This window comes from Typopeltis vanoorti, chromosome 11 (assembly GCF_054136105.1).
Source record: "Typopeltis vanoorti isolate ZY-2024b chromosome 11, IOZ_Tvanoo_1.0, whole genome shotgun sequence".
In the NCBI taxonomy this organism is placed as follows: Eukaryota; Metazoa; Arthropoda; class Arachnida; order Uropygi; family Thelyphonidae; genus Typopeltis; species Typopeltis vanoorti.
This window is the reverse complement of record NC_143559.1, coordinates 25645194-25664357: the sequence shown is the minus strand read 5'-3', so window position 1 is coordinate 25664357 and position 19164 is coordinate 25645194. Positions and strand designations below refer to the sequence as shown.

Here is a 19164-nt window from a genome sequence, read left to right as displayed (position 1 = left end):
GAAAAGGAATTAAGATTAACTGACTATATAGAAAGGTAACATATGAGGATAAAGTATAATAAAGATAATGAATGAAAATATAGAAGACAAGTCTAAAGAAATTGAGAGACAGATAAAAGGAAACATATTTTACAGGAGTAGAAAACAGTATAGAAATATTACAAAGGCGCAGTAACAGAAACATAAGTAAATATTAAAAACCAGTTAGAAACATCAAAATATTACAGGTGCGTGTTGGCATTTTTTTCCAATATAACCCGGATTCATCTACATTGAACACTTGGTCTGCACTATAAATGTTTATCAACTTTGAGAGCTTTTTGTTTAATAAGATTTCCATTCAAAGGAATTTTCTTTTGAGTGCAATCTTCTATCCAAACCATTACAGATTTCTCCATTTTTTTCCATTAGAATATCGCGTACACTAGCAAAGAGCTTTGCACTTACCATTGACCCAGCAACACTTTCTCGGATTTTACGTTCATTTTGTTTGATTATTCGAATTGTTGATTCATTTAAATTCAAAGTCCTTGCAACAACTGGTTTTTCTTTGAGAGAAATGAATTTTCTTTTCAATGTTGGTTTTTCTCTTTCATTGCAGTTTGTGGCCATTACTATAAAAATAAATTTTTTACATAAAAAAGTATTACATATTAATTATGTAACTCACCAGAAAATAAAGTGCTCAGCTTGAGATTAACACACTTATGATTTTTAATGCGCTTTCCTGGTAGAAAACAAAGACAATTTTCAACAATAAACACTTTATACAGTAAACAATTGACATACATGCGTGCTAAAGGGTATTTATTATTATTATTATTACATAACACCTTCAGGGAGTCCAAAGACTCATCGAGGGAGAGCACCTGCTCTACAACTCTCCTTCCCCACTACTCCACTAACCGCAACTACCTTCATATCATCTACACCAGTGTCATCTACCGCTGACCACCACCACCATTTTCACAGACAATCACAAGCATCCATGGCGGGATTCGAACCCACAGCCTTTTGGCTGGAGAGGGGGATATGCTAACTACTCGGCCAACCAGGCCGGCGTGGTTAGTGTATAGTTTATATTTGCCCTAATATAAATTCGCTCCTTATAACTGCATGCATGATATGGGCAGACACACATTTAACAAAGATAAAATTTGATTTTTAGGTAGCACGGCGAAAAATTTATGAAAAGATAAAGGGTTATTACAATTTGTAGACTGTTTTTATTAAAATCGTGTTGTATAAGTACCGTGTTAAGCGAGGGCTACCTGTATTTGGTTAAAAAAAACAACAGAAAATATAAAGAGAATAACAGTGGTTAAGATTCAAAAACATTATCCACTTCGCATGTATTTTAATTTGAAACCAGAAATGAAAATTTCCACCAAGTCATTTAAAATTAGAAACTAAAAGGTTTTACATGTTAACAATTCTGAACATCAGTCTGCTACATCCTACTGCTAGGCAAAGGCCTATTAAATTTTCTCTGCTCTTATCTCTCAAAGAAGATCTCGTCTAAACGTTTTCTGCATTTCTTATCACCTCATCGTTTCATTTCGTCTCTGCGAGAGTGTCTCTCAGTATCAAACTGTAGTATGGGCAGTCTATCATTTTTCATCTTGGCTACATGGCCATTCAGTTACAGTATAGTTGTTTGGCTTTGTGAATAACATTTCCTTTTAAGGACTGTGTCAATGTGGAGAATATAATGATCTATTTAGAACAATTTATTTTTGTTCTAAGAGTTTATCAGACTTTTTTTACTCAAGAGTACTGCAAATGATGCAGCACCATTGTAATGTAACACTTCATGAAGAATATGTAGAATAATGTGCAAGTTATGTGGTTCTATCTCAATTCCTTCATGGTGATTAACACAACTTTGCAGTACACTCTTGTGTATTCCTAGGTCTCTGCCAATGAAAGGTATCTGTTCCAGATGAGTATACTTACTCTGGCATCTATTCAATGTCAGTACCATCTAGCAAAATAGGAATCTGGGCTATGTGTCATAATTTTTGCTTTTGTAAAATTAATTTCAAGTCATACCAGTTTGGTTGTATTCTTCAGTTCATTCATTACCAGCATTTAGTGGGTCTTCTGAGAAGATGGTACTATTAGCTAATCAAAGACTGCTTAGTTTATTATTTTGTAGGAATGACAAATTTCTATATGTTGCTTTTATCAACTAGCTGTGTAATTAGTTGATACATATACTGTGCAAATAGCTGTGGAGTGAAATAGCAGAGTATTTCGCTCCACAGTTTACACAGCTATTTGCACAGGACAAGTAACAGACTGATTTGGAGGAAAATTGTAGATAGAAAGTCAGTAATGATGTAAATTTTTCATGTAGTACTATCATATCCTGTACACCCCTTGAGGGTACATGGCAGGAAATGATGATGATTGTCAATCCAACAAAGTTTTTTGAACATAAGTGTAGCTGTAAACAATTTATAGCTCCACTTGAGCTGACTGGGAAAAGACTGCTGATTGAAAAGTAATCTTTTTCTTTGGCGCAAATAGCTGTGTAAACTGTAGAGTGAAATACTCTGCTATTTCACTCCACAGCTATTTACACAGTATATGTATCAACTAGCTAATTACACAGCTAGTTGATAAAAGCAACATATAGAGATTTGTCATATTCATGATATTTTTCAATAATTTTTTTATTGAATATGAGTGGTCTGGTGTAGATTTTCCAAATCCTGCTTACTCACATGGCTGGTTGGTTCTAGTTGGCCTGAAATTCTATTTTGAATAACTAATAAAAAAATAACTTAGTGATGGGAAGTAAGACCTAGTAGTCTATAGTTGCATCTTATTCACAATTTTTTTTCTGTAAAAGGATACCATCTACTTCTATTGTCACTGTCAGAAGTTTTAACTTTTTTCACATCATGCATAGCATTCTCAACTCTTACTTCTAATTTCTGTTGTCTTATAGCAGGCTTGTGGTGGCCCAAGGAAGTTGGCCAGAATCCTTTCTTTCAATGTGATTAAATGGTTAGCAGCACTCGTTATAATACATTTATGTATAGTAAAAATTAAATAATTTAATTTTTACTATACGTTTTGTCTTTATATCAAGATTATCCTCTTGAATATATACATACATATGCGTTGACTACTGACCTTGCATGGCCTGATATCTTGTTGGTGAAAGGAATTTATATAGTACATCAGCTCTACTCAGAAAATCTATTTTCAGAAACGTTTCAAGTACAAAACTGTACTATGATCCATAAATCTATCAAACAAAAATCCTCAGAGTCCACTCTAAAGGATTTCTCCCTCAGTCTGCTAGCAAGAGCTGATTGATCCAGCTTTTTATTTTATTTTATCTATACATATTTTATCATGGGGTGCTTAAGGGTCAAAGCTGTATAACTGAGAGGAGACCTCCACATAGCCTTTAAAGGAATGCAGAGAACCAACCAGGGCTTCTGACCTAATGTCCAATCCTCACCTTCTCATGGTGCACCCTGTTAGGTATCTACCTGAATACTGAACGAACGAGGATGGGCCAACAATTTGGGATTTAGCTGACCAAATTGTATTCCTATTGGTTAAACAAAAATACAAAATGATGGTACAACATGACAAAATTTCATGCCAGCTAGGGTGTCGCCCGGTTAAACAAGGCCCCCGTTGTTTTCGCCAGGGAACCAGGGTGAACGCCGAAAAGTCAGCTACTGGAACAAATCTGGAAACACACCCCAACTCAACATCACCAGAGTTAAAGATCGGTACTATCAACATAAGAAGCCTGAATGGCAAAGAAAAAGAGCTAGTGGAGGAATTAGATAAGTACCAGATCGACATAATATGGGTGACTGAAACAAAAAAGACAAAAACTGGTGAGATCTTTCTGAGCAATAAATACAAAATGTTATATTCAGGCAATGACAATCAAGGAAAAGAAGGAGTAGCTATAGTATTCAACACAAAATACGAAACTCATCTTCTTGAATGGCAGGCAGTGTCAAGTAGAGTGATTTGGGCAAATATCAGAATGGGAAACTGGACAATGAGACTTATTTGTGACTATGGTCCCACAGAAAGTTCTACTAAGGTAGAAGTGGAGGACTTTTTTGAGGCTGTAGAGAAAGCTATTGACACAATGAAAAATGAAAATTTGGTTCTTGTTGGGGATCTAAATAGCAGAGTAGGAAGTGATTGTCAGACATACAAAAATATTTTGGGAAAATTTGGAGAAAAGAGGAAAGCTAATAATAATGGCAAATACCTGTTGGATTTCTGCTCAGCACATGGACTGGTTATTACTAACACCCTGTTCCAACATAAAAATGTGCACAAATTCACATGGAGAGAAGAGGCAAGGAATAATAAAAGTCTCATTGACTATGTTATTGTTGATAGTGATGTTTTCTCCCTGGTGCAGGACACCAGAGTGTACAAAGGATTTGAAATTGGAAGTGATCATTATTTAGTCTTCAGCAGGATAAAATTGAATTTCATATTGAAAAGAATGACATATAAGAAAGTTTTAAACCGAATAAAAGTTGAGCAGCTTTCAGATGTGAATTGTAGACTAAAATACACAATGATTATTGAAGGAAAAATGAAAGAGTTTGAGAACAGGAACCAAACCTTGGAGATTCGGTGGCAAGCCTTGAAGAAAACCCGGATTGATTCAGCTAGAGAGGCATGTGGTGAAGTTGTCTACAAGGATAGAAAAATTAGAACTCCATGGTGGACACAGGAAGTTAAAGAGGCAGTGAAGGAAAAGAAGGAAGCATATCAAAAGTTCCTGGCCAATAAATCAGCTTGTGATCTTAGAGAATACAGAGACAAATGTAAGAAAACTAAACAGTGTGTAAAACTAGCTAAACAAAAGTCATGGGAGGACTTTGGCAAGAACATGGAAAATAAATATCAAGAAGGTGGCAAAATATTCTGGAGGTCATCGAAGAAGCTTAGGAATGGAGGAAAGAGAGCCGTAAAAGGAGTTAGAGATGATAAAGATGAAATGAAAACAGGAGAAAAAGATATCCTTGAAGTATGGAGTAATTACTTTGAAAATTTGCTGAATGAAACAAGCAGTGATGACAACACAGTGATAAAAAAACACTGACCAGGCATGCAGTCAGGAATACATATCCATCTTGAAGTACAAAAAGCCATCAAAGGCTTGAAATATGGAAAGGCAGCAGGAGTGGATGATATTCGACCAGAAATGCTGAAGTATGGTGGTATAAAAAGTCTTACAGTGGCTGCACTGCATAGTTCAGAATGCCTGGACAGAGGGATGAATTCCCAATGATTGGAGTAGAGCTCTCATAGTACCCATATATAAAAAGGGAAATAAAACTGAATGTGAGAATTACAGAGGTATATCCCTATTGAGTGTTCCTGGTAAGATATATGCAAGTATACTTGAGAAACAGTTGACAAGAATTGTGGAAGAAAAGCTTGGTGAAGAACAAGCTGGATTCAGGTCAAATAGATGCTATCAGGATCAGATCTTCACTTTATGACAAATAGTGGAGAAATCGTGGGAATATAACAAAGATCTGTATTTAAGTTTTGTTGATTTGGAAAAGGCATATGACAAGGTGCCAAGAGAGAAGCTATTCAATACGCTACAGTTATATGGTGTCAATGGGGCATTATATCAAGCAATGCTAAGTCTTTATTTGAGTTTGAGTCAGCTGTTAGAATTGAAGGAAGTACAGGAAGATGGTTTAATGTTAAATCTGGTGTGAGACAAGGATGTACATTATCCCCTGTGTTATTCATTATCTACATGGATTACATTATGAAGGAAAGTGGTATTAAACCTGATATCAAGATTGGAGATGTTAATGTCAGCTCCTAGCTTTATGTGGACGATGTTATACTTCTAAATAAATCCGCTACAAGTCTGCAAGATTCTCTGACTAAATTGAATAACTGTTGTAATAGATATGGTATGAAGGTCAACAATAAAAAGATAAAGACAATGTAAACTGGCAGAATCAATGAAAATGTCAACTGCTTTGTGGATGGAGAACCTGTGGAACAAGTAAAATATTTCAGCTACTTAGGCATGATTTTTAGTGAAGAAGGTAAATTAAATATGGAAATAGACAACAGAATCAACAAAGCTGGTATGGTAGGAAGTCAACTGAATAAATTCATATGGAATAAGAGAGAAATTAGTCGGAACACTAAATTAGCTGTATACAAGACAGTGTTCAAACCAGTTTTAACTTATGGATCTGAGAGCTGGGTCAGAAGTAAAACACTTGACCAAAGACTAGCGATCGCAGATATGAGAATCCTGAGAAAGATTAGAGACGTGAAGAGATGGTATCAATGGCAATATCATATTAAAAACGAGGATATTAGGAAAGAACTTGACATTGTCAGCATCCAGGAATGCGTTAGCAGAGCTAATCTCAGGTGGTATGGTCACTTATACAGAATGGGCGAGGAAAGATTAGCAAAACAAGTGTTCTCTGCCAGGTTGGCAGGAAAACGACCCAGAGGAAGACCAAGATATAGGTGGATTGATACTGTACAAAGTGCCTTAGATGATAGAAATATAAGATCTGATAAGGTTGGAGTCTTGACAGGTAATAGAGTGATTTGGAGGAAAATTGTAGATAAGAAGTTAGTAATGATGTAAATTTTTCATGTAGTTATGATAATACTACATGAAAAATTTACATCATTACTAACTTCCTATCTACAATTTTACTATCTACTTCCTATCTATCATATCCTGTACACCCTTTGAGGGTACATGGCAGGAATATAATGATGATGATGATATTTTATCATGTGAATTCAATTATTTGTTACTGTAACATTCATTATATACAATTAAGATAGTCAAATGAACTGTAATTATTTGCTGGCTTGGTTGGCCAAATGCACTTTTTTTTTGACAACCAACACTATAGTGTGGGTTCAAATCCTGCCATGGGCATATATGTTTGTTTATGTCTTTAGATGGGAGATGAATTTCACTGTCCTGTGTATGTTCAATGCTCTGCTTCCAGTAGGCCTACAGTGGCTAATGAACGATTCCATATTTGGTCTCAAGAGCAAGGTTTCTGGATTAGATAAAAAAAAAAAAAAAAAAATTAAGATTACAAAAAGCAAAAAAATTAAAAAAATTTCTTAGCCACCCACAGTACAAGTGTACTACAGGTTTACCTTTCGTAAATGGAAATTGCATAAAATTCATTCCTGATTAATCATCCACCAAGATCACAAGTGTGTGGCTATCTGTGCATATATATGCATAAATTGTCAACATGCTGAAAATAAAAACTTAAACACATACATATACTCACTTTCAAGTCATTATAAGAGTGAAGAGACAGTATGTGTCATTGCAGACATTGGCATAATCAAGTATTTTTTAAGGCACTCAGAGTACATAGTTTGTAGTGGACAGTCTAAATGTGACATGGCCACCACTTTACAGGATAAAGTCATGCAAAATTCATGCAATCTAGACAGGTTAGGATACAGATCTATATAGTAAACAAACTACATTCCTTTTTATACATAAGAATTTTCTGCATAATGTATGTAAGGGAATTTATAAACAATATATAGCACTACAGAGAATTTGATTATGCTTCAGGAATAAAGGAAGTGAACTGGTTACATCAATAGCCTCAGCTTATCCTAAGATTATTGAAATCAATAAAACACCATTGACAGCAAACGATGTCAGGAAACAGGAAAAGATGTAGACAAGTATAGTATGTTTCAGTAAGATAGGAATGGCAAATTATTATTATATGAGTATCTCCATGGAGCCAAAAGACTCATTGCAGGAGACTCACACTAACCATTATTCATACAATGTCTATCATACCCCTCAAACTTATTTATGTTTGAGACAATCACTTCTGGCAACCCATTTCATGCATTCCACACTCTCCAAATAAAGAACCCAGTCTGCACACTCTTACTAACCACCTAACTTCAGGGGTGAACCCTTGTTCCACTCCCCTCCCCACATTCCTCGTGCACTGAAAAATTTTCTTTGTGTCAGTTGCATAGAATTCATTCAGTAATTTATAAGTTTCTATCTTGTCCCTCTCCTCTGCCTGTCAACTAAACTCTATAACCCACACACCTTCTACATATCTTCATAAGGAGCATTCCATGGATCAATCACCACCTTAGTCACTCATCTCTGAATCCTTTCCAGCACCTCCTAATCCCCAAGAAACCCAGCTGACTAAATCTGTGCACAGTAGTCAAGCTATGGCAAAATCATAGCCTTATAAAGAGGGATAATAACTACCCTATCGTTACTTGTCAATATATTCTCCAAATAATCCTTTGAGCTATTCTGCAAATCTTTGCAATAAGTCCTCTGAACTGCAATTTTTCTCAATCACATGATCACCTCCAGATCTCTAACCTTGTTAATTTCCTGTAATGATACAAAATTGTATCATGTCTTCATCGCAAAGTGCATTACTTTATATTTAGTAACATTAAATTCACAATCATTTTCCTGCAGGATATTGACATTACCTTTATCAATTATTGTCATCCCCAGTTCTGCATCATCAAACAACTGAATATCCCCCCCCCCCATAGAAGCCTGGGACACTCCACTAGTTGCATTCATTCACCTTGATTCCAGCCCACCAATACACCACCCTCTGATATCTGTTTGTCAACCCCCCCCCTTCTTCATGTAGCTTTCTCAGTGAGAGAGTGCATCACCATGTCCTTCAAGTTCTCTCTGTTGGTGGCTTTCCTTTTTGTTTCTGCATAGTCATGTGATCCTGTCCATGATCTTATATCTTCAAGCCATGTCCTTCGTTTTTTGCCTCTTGATCTTTTTCCCATAATTTTTCCTTCCAAAACTGTTAGTATCCTCTGTCCTGCTGAACCTCTCAGTACATGTCCTGCCAATCTCATCTTTCTCTGGATCATTTCCTGTAATAGAGATCTCTGTGTTCTCATTCTCTTTAGGATATCTGTATTTGTCACATGTTCTGTCCATGGGATTTTCAGAGCTCTCCTATAATACCACATTTCAAAGGCCATTATCTGTTGCCTTACTCTCTTCTTGAATATCCAGGTCTCACTTCCATATGTGAACATTGGCCACACTAATGTTCTTATCATTCTTTTCTTTGTCTCAATACTCACAGAACTTCTGAGCAGATCTTTATTTTTCCAGAATCCATAATTAGCTATGGCTGTTCTTATTTTTATTTCTTTATCTTGCTTTCCATCTGCAGTAAAGTAGGTGCCTAAATATTTGTATTCTGTTGTATGTTCAATTTTCATATTGTTTATGAATATTTCTGGCACGGATCTGCTTTCTTTTGAGATTTTCATAAATTTGGTATTTTTTGCATTTATATCTAATCCAAATTCTTTACCTTCTTCAATTAGTAGCTGCAGTAATTTGATTAATTTGTCTCTGTTTTCTGCTATTAGAATGGTATCATCAGCATGTCTAAGATTGTTGTATTTTATACCATTGATACTAATTCCTATTTTTTGTTTTTCAATCTTTTTCATCACAGTCTCACTATAGATAAATAGATTTGGTGAAAGGATACAACCTTGTCTACTCCTCTTTTTATTTTCACTACAGAAGTCTCATCGTTAAACAGCTGCATTTTCTTTTGGTGTAATTAATTTTTATAATCTTAAGTATATGATCTTCTATGTCTAATTTATCTAATATAATAAACATTTTATTATGTTTTACCCAGTCAAAAGCCTTCTGAAAGTCTATGAAGCATATGTAAATGTTCCTACTTCTTTCAAGTGATCTTTCTATTAGTATTTTTAGTTCTAGGATAGCATTAATGGTTCCCATTCCTCTTCTGAAGTCTTTCTGTTGTTCACTCAATTCACCACTTAAAGCACTTTCAATTTGTTTGTTAACAATAGTTAAAATAATTTTAGATGCATGGAATATTAGGCTCACAGTTCTGTAATCCTAGCAATTTTGTGCATTAGTTTTCTTTGAAATTGGTATGCAGATAGATGTTGTAAAAACTTCAGGTAATTGTATTGTTTTATAGATGTCCTGAATGGACTCCACTAAATAGTTATTGCCAGTCAAAGCTTTCAGCAGCTCAGCCAGAATATTATCACACCCAGGGATTTATTATTAGGAAAATTCTTAATTGCATGTTCTACCTCCTTTCTTGTGGGTAGAGTGGCATCTGTTGTTATTTAACTTAAGGTGTCGTGAATCATCTACCATGTTATCATTATCATCATCATAAGAGATCTGATAAGAACTCCACCCATCTTTCCTTTATCTTTTCCTTATCAATGAGTATGTTTCCATCTTTGTTCTTGATGTTATTAGACTGTGTACGTTTTGCTTTTCCATTAAATTCTTTCACTTTCAGGAATGCTTCTCTGGTTTTGTTCCTATTTTGTAATTCTTCTATCTCAGTGCATTGCCTATTTTATCTAGTTTTCTTTCAATCTTTTACATATATGTTTGATTCTTTTATCTAAAGTTTTATATCTTAGTCTTGCTTCTTAATTTGTTCATCTTTTCCACGTTCTTCTTTCATCAATAAGGTTGATTATCTATTGAGTTATCCATGGTTTTTTCTTTCTTTCTTCTTGTTTATCAATGTTTTTTACAGATTATGATAGCTACTTGTAGTCTATTCCACTGGGGGGGGGGGGGTCATTTTCATTTTGCAACTGTGCAGACAGCAGTTCTGAAATATTTTCATTAAATTTTGATTTTACTATCAGATTTTGTACCATTTACAAAATAAGTGTTAGTTATGATGAGACTGTGCTTGTTACAGAAATCAATCAGCTTTTGTCCTCTCTCATTCTGAATTCCAAGTCCAAATGGACCCAAGTGTGTAGATGTTCTCTCTGATCCAACTTTTGCATTCCAGTCACCCATAGCACAAATAACTCGATCTTTCTTGCCCTCCGACTTCCTTTATACACCATTCTACTTCGTCATACATGATATCTATTTCTGCTTCCTCATTCTGTTCTGTAGGAGCATATATTTGAATGATCAACATATCTCTAGGTTTAGATTTCACTAGAATTGCCATTACTTTATCTGATTTTTTAATTATATGGATAATGTTTTTATTAGTTTTCTTCCCTACAATAAACGCTACACCTCTTCTTGATATTTCACCACCTGACATATATATTTTATATATCTTGCCATTTGGAAGTTTTGACTCAAAATCTGATGATCCTTTCCATAAAGTTTCACTTATTCCTAGTATACTAATATTCAATCTCTCTCTCATCACATTAGCCAATTTCCCACATTTATTCAATCCTCTTACATTCCAAGTAGCAATATTTAAGCAACTTCTGCGTTGAATTTCTTTATAGCAGTCATGGATATTTTAAGGAAAACAAAAAAGCACTATAAGGTAGTACAAAAGTATTCAAATGTAACTGCTTTTAGGGTTATATATCATGCTGTCCACAGATGATACAAGTCTAACTCAAAGTAAATTAAGAGACATATTTTACTCTACAGTAAATTGACATTTAGTTCAATTTAAAAATATCATTTAATTTACCTACCCTTCTTTCATTCAGATTCAAAGATGGAATTTGTAGTTTCCTAGCATATGACTTAGACCAGTCAATTGGGAGAATATTACCAAAATTTCCAGTGAGTGTCCACCACATTCTTATAGAAAGAAAGTATTTAATAATGCAATTAGTGTATAATTTCCTTAGTAAAATAAGTAAATAAAATAAAAAGTATATAAAAATACAATGTATAACTTAAAATAGTTTCATTATGTTTTATGTATTGCTTACTATATGTAAGTTAAAAAGGTGTTCTAATGTTATAATTTAGAACACCTTAGAAAATGCTCCCGTGTGAATGAAGTTCACAAGTCTTGAATGGCTTCACTAGGAAGGCACCATTTCTCCATAATGTCCCACAACATGGAGACAACTACTTCTTCAGACAATCTCACAAGTAAAAGTTGCAATCTAGCAAAAAGATAAGCACTTAGTCTTTGTGCTACATAAATTAACCAATCAGGTGTTTCTCAAGTCTTGCATAGCATCACTATGAGTAGAACTACTGCGACAAAAGTAATTGATTATAACTGCATGTTTAATAATGGCCATGACAAGTTTAACTTTAAGATCAAGTTTAACTTTAGGACAGTTTAGTTCTTAAATCCAAAAAATCTGTCAATTTCTTCTGTGAAATATGTAGAATGGAGATTATATATATTTCATAATGATATGAAGGATTATTAGTGATTTTTAAATAAATGACTATTCTGGAAATTTGACACATTGGCTAACTTGAAACACTGGTGAACTTTCTACACTCCAATTCAGCAAAATTGGAGACTACTGGATTATCATTCCCAGGGCCAGCTCTACTGACAGTGCAATGCGTGCATTTGCACGGGGCGGCAATTTTTTGGGGGGGGCGGCCAAAATGAAAGTGAATAAAATGAAGATGTGGAATAAATAATAATAATAATATTGTGTAAGATCGCAGTTTTTATAATAAGTTGACCAGTGACTTATTATGCCCATGATGCTGTTTCTATTTCCGACAATCCGTCGACCAATGATACTCACGTAATGCTCTTCGGTAATCAAAGCTATGTGAGACATTCTTCGCTTACTCTCTTTCCCTCTCGCCTCTACTCTCTATTCCTTGCATGTGCAACAATGGAGTCTGCAATAAAACTGCATTTAAAAGTTCATTATGTGATATTATATTTCCATCTTGTGCTTGTTAACTTACTATGAATTGAATTTCCCACTGTTAGCTGGTGTTAAATTCTGAATGAGAAGAATTATAATATAATAGTATTTCATTCAGAGTTTAACATAATCTGCCATTCCCAAGGCCAATTTTGTTCATCAGAATAAATGTTAAAATATTACCTACTGTTGTGTGTCACTATTTTGTATAATATATTGTAATATATTTGTAAAAACTTGTAGTTGTTAGATGTATTAATCATGCTTATTTTTAGTATTGGGTATATGCATACATTGTGAACTAAACACGGGAACTTGGAACTTAATCTGATTATATGAATTACTGCCTAAGGCAAGACACGTACTAGAAAACGAGTCATATACGAAGGAATTGAAATTTTCACTAGAGTCCTTCTTTTAGAGTAACAGCCATCGATACTGTAATCTCCAGAATGTTTCACTTGTTTTTGAGCATGTATTAAGGAAAGTTGATTTTGCTCGTGTTAGTGACCGTTACAGTGATAAGATTTTTTTTGAGTTTTATGTAAATTAGTAGTTAGTACAGTGTTTCAACCTCCATTAATTACTAAATAATACCAAACTAATAATAATATTTTATTGTAGGGTTTAAAACAATTTTAATATTCAAATAGATTACAATGTCCGATAAAAGAAAAAACTATCAGGTGCAGAATATCGCTAATGGAAACTGGAAAAAGAACGTGATATTCAAAAACATAGTGGGACTTTACTTAAATATCTAAAAACTGAATCAGCTGATTTGGGCAGGAGGAAATAAGTAAATGTACCGAAACCAATGATTCTGAGCTCATGGCAAGTACTTCTAACTCAGATCCCAGTAACAGACATTGCAAGGAATCTTGAAAATGAGACTGATATGACAATCTCCGAATCTAGAGATTTAAGTGATGAACTTGATAGGTACACTGATCCAGCTAGATGGAATCCTTCTTTAAGCCTTCTTTATTATGACTTGAAATCATAAAAAAGGGCCCATCAGAGAAACCAAACAGTGATTTCATTTTTCCGCGCAGCTCTAATGGTAGGAAATTTTCATTACATTTTTACACCAGGGAACTAAGCAATGGAGAACATATTAATCGATCATGGTTAGTGAATTCAAAAGAAAAAGATTCTGTATTTTGTTTCTGTTGTAAGTTGTTTTCCTGTAATATAATGTCATTCACTACTGATGGGTATAATGATTGGGGTTGTTTGTATGTGTATCTTAATGAACACGAGAAATCCAAAACCATTTGGAGTCCCATAAAAAGTGGATTGAATTATCGTCCAGGCTTAAATTAGAACAGACAATTGATTCAATGCAGCAAAAGTTATTAAATTAAGAAATTCGGCACTGGAGGAGCATAATAGAACGCCTAATTGCTGTTGTCCAGTTCTTGGGTCAACAATGCTTACCATTTCGTGGAACATCTGATAATTTATATGACCCTAATAATGAAAATTTTTTACAGCTTGTTGAACTGATTGCCAGATTTGACAGTGCTATGTCTGAACATTTAATGAGAGTAGTTTGTGATTCGGCCGAACATTATCTTGGGAAAAATATTCAAAAATGAATCGACTGCTCTCCTCTCTGGAACCATAAAAAAACAAATAATTTCTATGGTTGAGAAAGCTAAATATTACAGCATAGTTGCAGACTGTACTCCCGATGTAAGCCACATTGAACAATTAACATTAATTGTAAGATTTGTTAATATGGATCCAACTGATATCAACATTCATTAACATTTTCTTGGTTTCATTCCTGTAGAAGCCACTACAGGCTCAGCGTTAACCGAATGTATCATAAGAAAATTATCAGACATGAATATTCCAATCGCAAACATGCGTGGCCAGGGTTATGACAATGGATTGAACATTAAAGGAAAGCATTCAGGAGTTCAACAATGAATTAAGGACTTGAACCCAAGAGCTTTTTATATCCCCCTTGCTGTTCTCATTCTCTCAACTTGGTGGTCAATGATGCCGCAATCTCATCTAGAGAAGGGATTTCATTTTTTGAAACGGTTCAGAAATTGTGTTTTTCTCAGCATCAATGCTGCGTTGAAGAATCCTTAAGACACATATTACAACCCTAATGCCCAAGTCATTAAGTACAACTCGCTGGGAATCTAGAATCAACGCTATTCGTCCTTTAAGATACTATATTGAGGAGTTTTATTATGCACTGATAGAAATTGCTGATGATGAGTCAGTAGACAAAATGGCAAGACACGAAGCTGAAACCCTTGCTCTAAAACTTAGAGACTTTAAATTTTATGTTGTCTGGTTATATGGCACTATGTTTTAAATGAAATTAATGTTGCAAGTAAACTGTTGCAAAGCATAAAGATGGAATTGTCTAGCACCATAACAACACTGGGTAATGTTCTCAAAAGTCTTAAGAATCTCAGAAATGATAAATCATTTCAAAATTTTCTTGTCGATGCTACAACATTAGCTGAGAAAGTCGAAACTGATGCTGATTTGAAACCAACAATTGAAAGTACCAGATTGTGTCAGCAGAAAAAGCAGCATGATTATGAAGCAAGAGATGAACCTATGTTAGATCCCAAAACAAAATTCAAAGTTCAGTTTTTTCTTTTTTATTATTGATGTTGCAACTAATTCTATTGAAGAAAGGTTCAAGTAATTGGAACATCACAGTTCACATTTTTCATTTTTATATAACATCTCTAAATTAAAATCCGAGATGACAAATGAGCTCTTAGACAATTGTAAAAACCTAGAAGCCGTTTTAACGCATGAAGAAAATAGAGACATCAATGCAATTGAGCTATGCGATGAACTGAAAGTAGTGTCCAAATTAGTAACAGAAAATATGCCGCCAATTGAAGTTTTTCGTTTTATTGTTGAAAATAACTTTGCTCCAAATGTCGCTGTCGCCCTAAGAATATTACTGACATTGCCTGTGATGGCTGCAAGTGGCGAGCGTAGTTTCTCAAAACTGAATCTTATTAAAACTTACTTATGTTCAACAATGGCCGAAACTAGATTGGAAGGTCTTGCCATGATTTCAATTGAACATGAAATCAGTCAGAAATTGGACTATGCAGACCTAATTTCTGATTTTGCAAACATGAAAGCAAGAAAAATGTATTTTTAATCAGTAGATACTAAAAACAATATAAATTCTAATTAAAATAATGTGAAAATAGTGCTAAAACTATAACGTGTACATTCTATAGCTAAGTGTAACTCAACAGTTCACCATTGTACAAGTGAAGATCATTCCATATATGTAAGTAATAAATTATTACTACATTTCATTTAATTGTCAATTGATGAAGTCTATGAATTTTATGAATATGCAGTATTTTAATCACTTTATCAGTGCATTATTATTATTAATGGTACTATATTTAAAATTAATGGTCATGAAGCTAATATTGAACATAATGGTTTTCAAAACTCCAAAGTTAATTTAAGGTTGGCGCTGGGGCAGCAAGTAATGGATTGCATGGGGCGGCAAAAATTCTAGAGCCGGCCCTGATCATTCCATAGTTACTTGTTTCTCATTCACTCATTCGTGCCTGATATCTGAAGTAAGGCAAAATTGCTGTCAGCCTTTAAGTTACTTTATAATGTGTTTAGATTCCTGAAAAACTCACAGGTGGCAATAACATAGGAAATAAATGCATAATCCGACTCACCTCCACATGATGAACCCTGGAACCTGAGCAAACAAGTGGAAGATTGGGTATTAACCCCATTGGGAAGCTTGATCAGGTACAAATGAGTGAAGGGAGACTTAGGACAAGTTTGGAGATTGTAAGGTGACAGCCCAACCACCAAACTAAGCTGCAGATGGCCGACAACCAACTCAGCTGAATCTTCTCTTACTCCATTGTCTCAGGGAAAAAAGGAACTGGACTGTCACTCTGGAAAATGACAGAGGTTAACAGATATTAGCATGATTAGGAAAGGAAAAAGGATGAAAAGCAACAAGAATATATCTGGAATGCTGCTACTTGGAATGTCAGGAGCATCCATCACAAATAATAAGATCTAGTAGACAAAACCCAAACAGAAAGAAATATCAAATTAGCAGTAATAACAGAAACAAAGAAGAAAAAAAAAAGGCTGAATGAAACAGATAATTATATCTATATCTACAGTGAAGTCTAAAAGGAAGAGAGCAAAAATAAAGGTAATGATTTTTATTCACAAATCAATTAAACCTATATATCTATATATATCACACAATTACAAATACTTAAGAGCAGTGTTTCTCAACGTTTTTTGGATCATGTGCCCCCCCCCTAGCATAATAGTTAGCCAAGTTCTGAAAAAGTATAGTATAAATATGTATATGTACATTTTCTAATTGCCCCCCTATGGAGCATATATGCCCCACATTGAGAAACACTGCTGTAGAGCAAGAGAAATCTAAAAGTATAATAGACATATTATTATTATTATTCAGGCCTCCATAAAGTCACAAAACTCATCATGTGAACCCATCTAAGGAAACAAGTCTACCCCTCGAACTCATCGACTGCTCATGCTCTCATCACTATCAGGCAATATGAATTCCATGGAATGCATTGCAAAAAACCCACTCCTCACTCTCTTGCTCACAGCTTCCTTTTGTAACTTCCAGGGATAGCTCCTTGTCTTTGCTCCTTTCCCATGTTCCACCAAATGAAAGAACTCTCTAGTGCCAACCCTGCCCCTCAACAGTTGAAAAATCTCAATCATATCACCTCTCCTTCTTCTATCTACCAAAATCTCTAAGGGCCACATTCCCTCATCCTATCTTCATAACCAATATTGTAGAGTCCTGATACCTTCTTTGTTATCTGCCTCTGCACTCTTTCCACACTTAATTTATTTCCTTCAAATCCTGGGGACCAAATCTGAGAAATAGTCCAAGTGTGGTCTGATCAGGGCTTTATATAATGGAATGACAACTTATCTCTACAGGTCAGCATCCTTCTCAGTATTACATAGTGTAAAGGTGGTTACCTAACCACCTTTACAATATGTACTCTAAATTTCAGGTTTCTATCAATCATCATCCCTAGATCCCTTGCTTCCCCCACTTCCTCCAATAGAATATGCACCCTCCCATCGATGTATCCCAAACTTCAAGACTTTACACATTTAGCTGCATTAAACTGATAGCCCATTCATTCGCCATTCTATCCAGTTTATTCAAATCCTCTTGCAGGGCTACCACATTTGCACTATTACTAATAACTCTTCTCAGCTTCACATAATCTGAAACAACTGCATTGACAATGTCATTGATATAAAGGTTAAACAATATAGGTTCAGGTACTGAGCCCTGTGGGACCCCACTTGTACCTCCTTGATACTGCTCCCCCATACACAACTTTGATACCTATCAGACAGCCAATCCTGAATCCAGTTCACTAACCTATCATCTAAACCCATGTGCTGCAACTTAAATATCAGCTTATCATGCAGTACCCTGTCAAATGTCTTTGTAAAATATTAAAAAAAAAAAAAAAAAAAGACAGAATATGCCTTTCCCTCATCAACTGCTTGTCACTTTATTATAAAAGGCAATCATATTACTAAAGCAAGAGCATCCCTTAACAAATTCATGTTTACTCTCAGAAATAACATTACCTTCATCTGCCCAGTGCTGTAAATGATCCCCTGACTAATTTCTCCAAGATATTAACAACTACTGATGAAACACAAACTGGTCTATAGTATGATATTTTCAGTCTACTACCACCCTTATGCAATGGCACTATCTTACCCTCCTTCCACTCCTTGGGTACCTTTCCCCATGGCCAAACTTTCATTCAGAAGCCAGGTCAAGGGTGCTATCAGTTCTTTAGCACATTCTCTCAAAATCCATGGCAAAATTCCATCCAGTCCCAATGCTTTGACATGCACAACATGCAGTATTTGAAATGCACTCTCCTCTTGCACATCTAAACCTCGAACCTGCCTATCCCTGTAGTATTAAAACTTACTTCTCCATGACAACTCCACTTTGCCCTTTGCACCAGTCACTCTATTCCCATTTTTATCCAAAGGAATTCTTCCACAATCATTTATCCTCCTACTGGCCACATACCTAAATAATTTCCTAGGATTTTCTTGGGATCTCAGTGCCAATCCCTTCTCATATTCCAGTTTTGCCTTCCTTACCATACTAGTCACTCCCCTAGCCTGAATCTTATATTCTTCATGCATCTGCTCTCCAACCTTCTCCTTATATCTCTTTCATAACCTCTTTTTTAACTGCAGTTCCTGTTTGACAGTGTGTAATATAATAGCAGTAATAAAAGCTAATAGGTAAACAGCTAATATGATACTAGATAACCAGGCATTTAGAAGTGCAGGAATAGAATCTGATCATTATCTCTTACAAGGAAAACTAAGAATACCCCCCCCCCCAAGATGGTTTAAAATTAATCAAATCAA

At 34.9% G+C, this 19164-nt stretch overlaps 1 protein-coding gene across 3 annotated transcripts in view; it reads right to left on the bottom strand.

Moving 5' to 3' along the window:
- The window catches only part of LOC150101391 (fasciculation and elongation protein zeta-2-like), a 253210-nt gene that overhangs the window by 66129 nt on the left and 167917 nt on the right, over positions 1-19164 (bottom strand). For all 3 annotated transcript variants that reach the window (XM_090399993.1, XM_090399992.1, XM_090399994.1), the window contains exon 3: positions 11548-11656. In XM_090399993.1, the coding sequence (XP_090256119.1) occupies positions 11548-11656 (109 nt within the window). The remainder of the gene's footprint in view (positions 1-11547; positions 11657-19164) is intronic.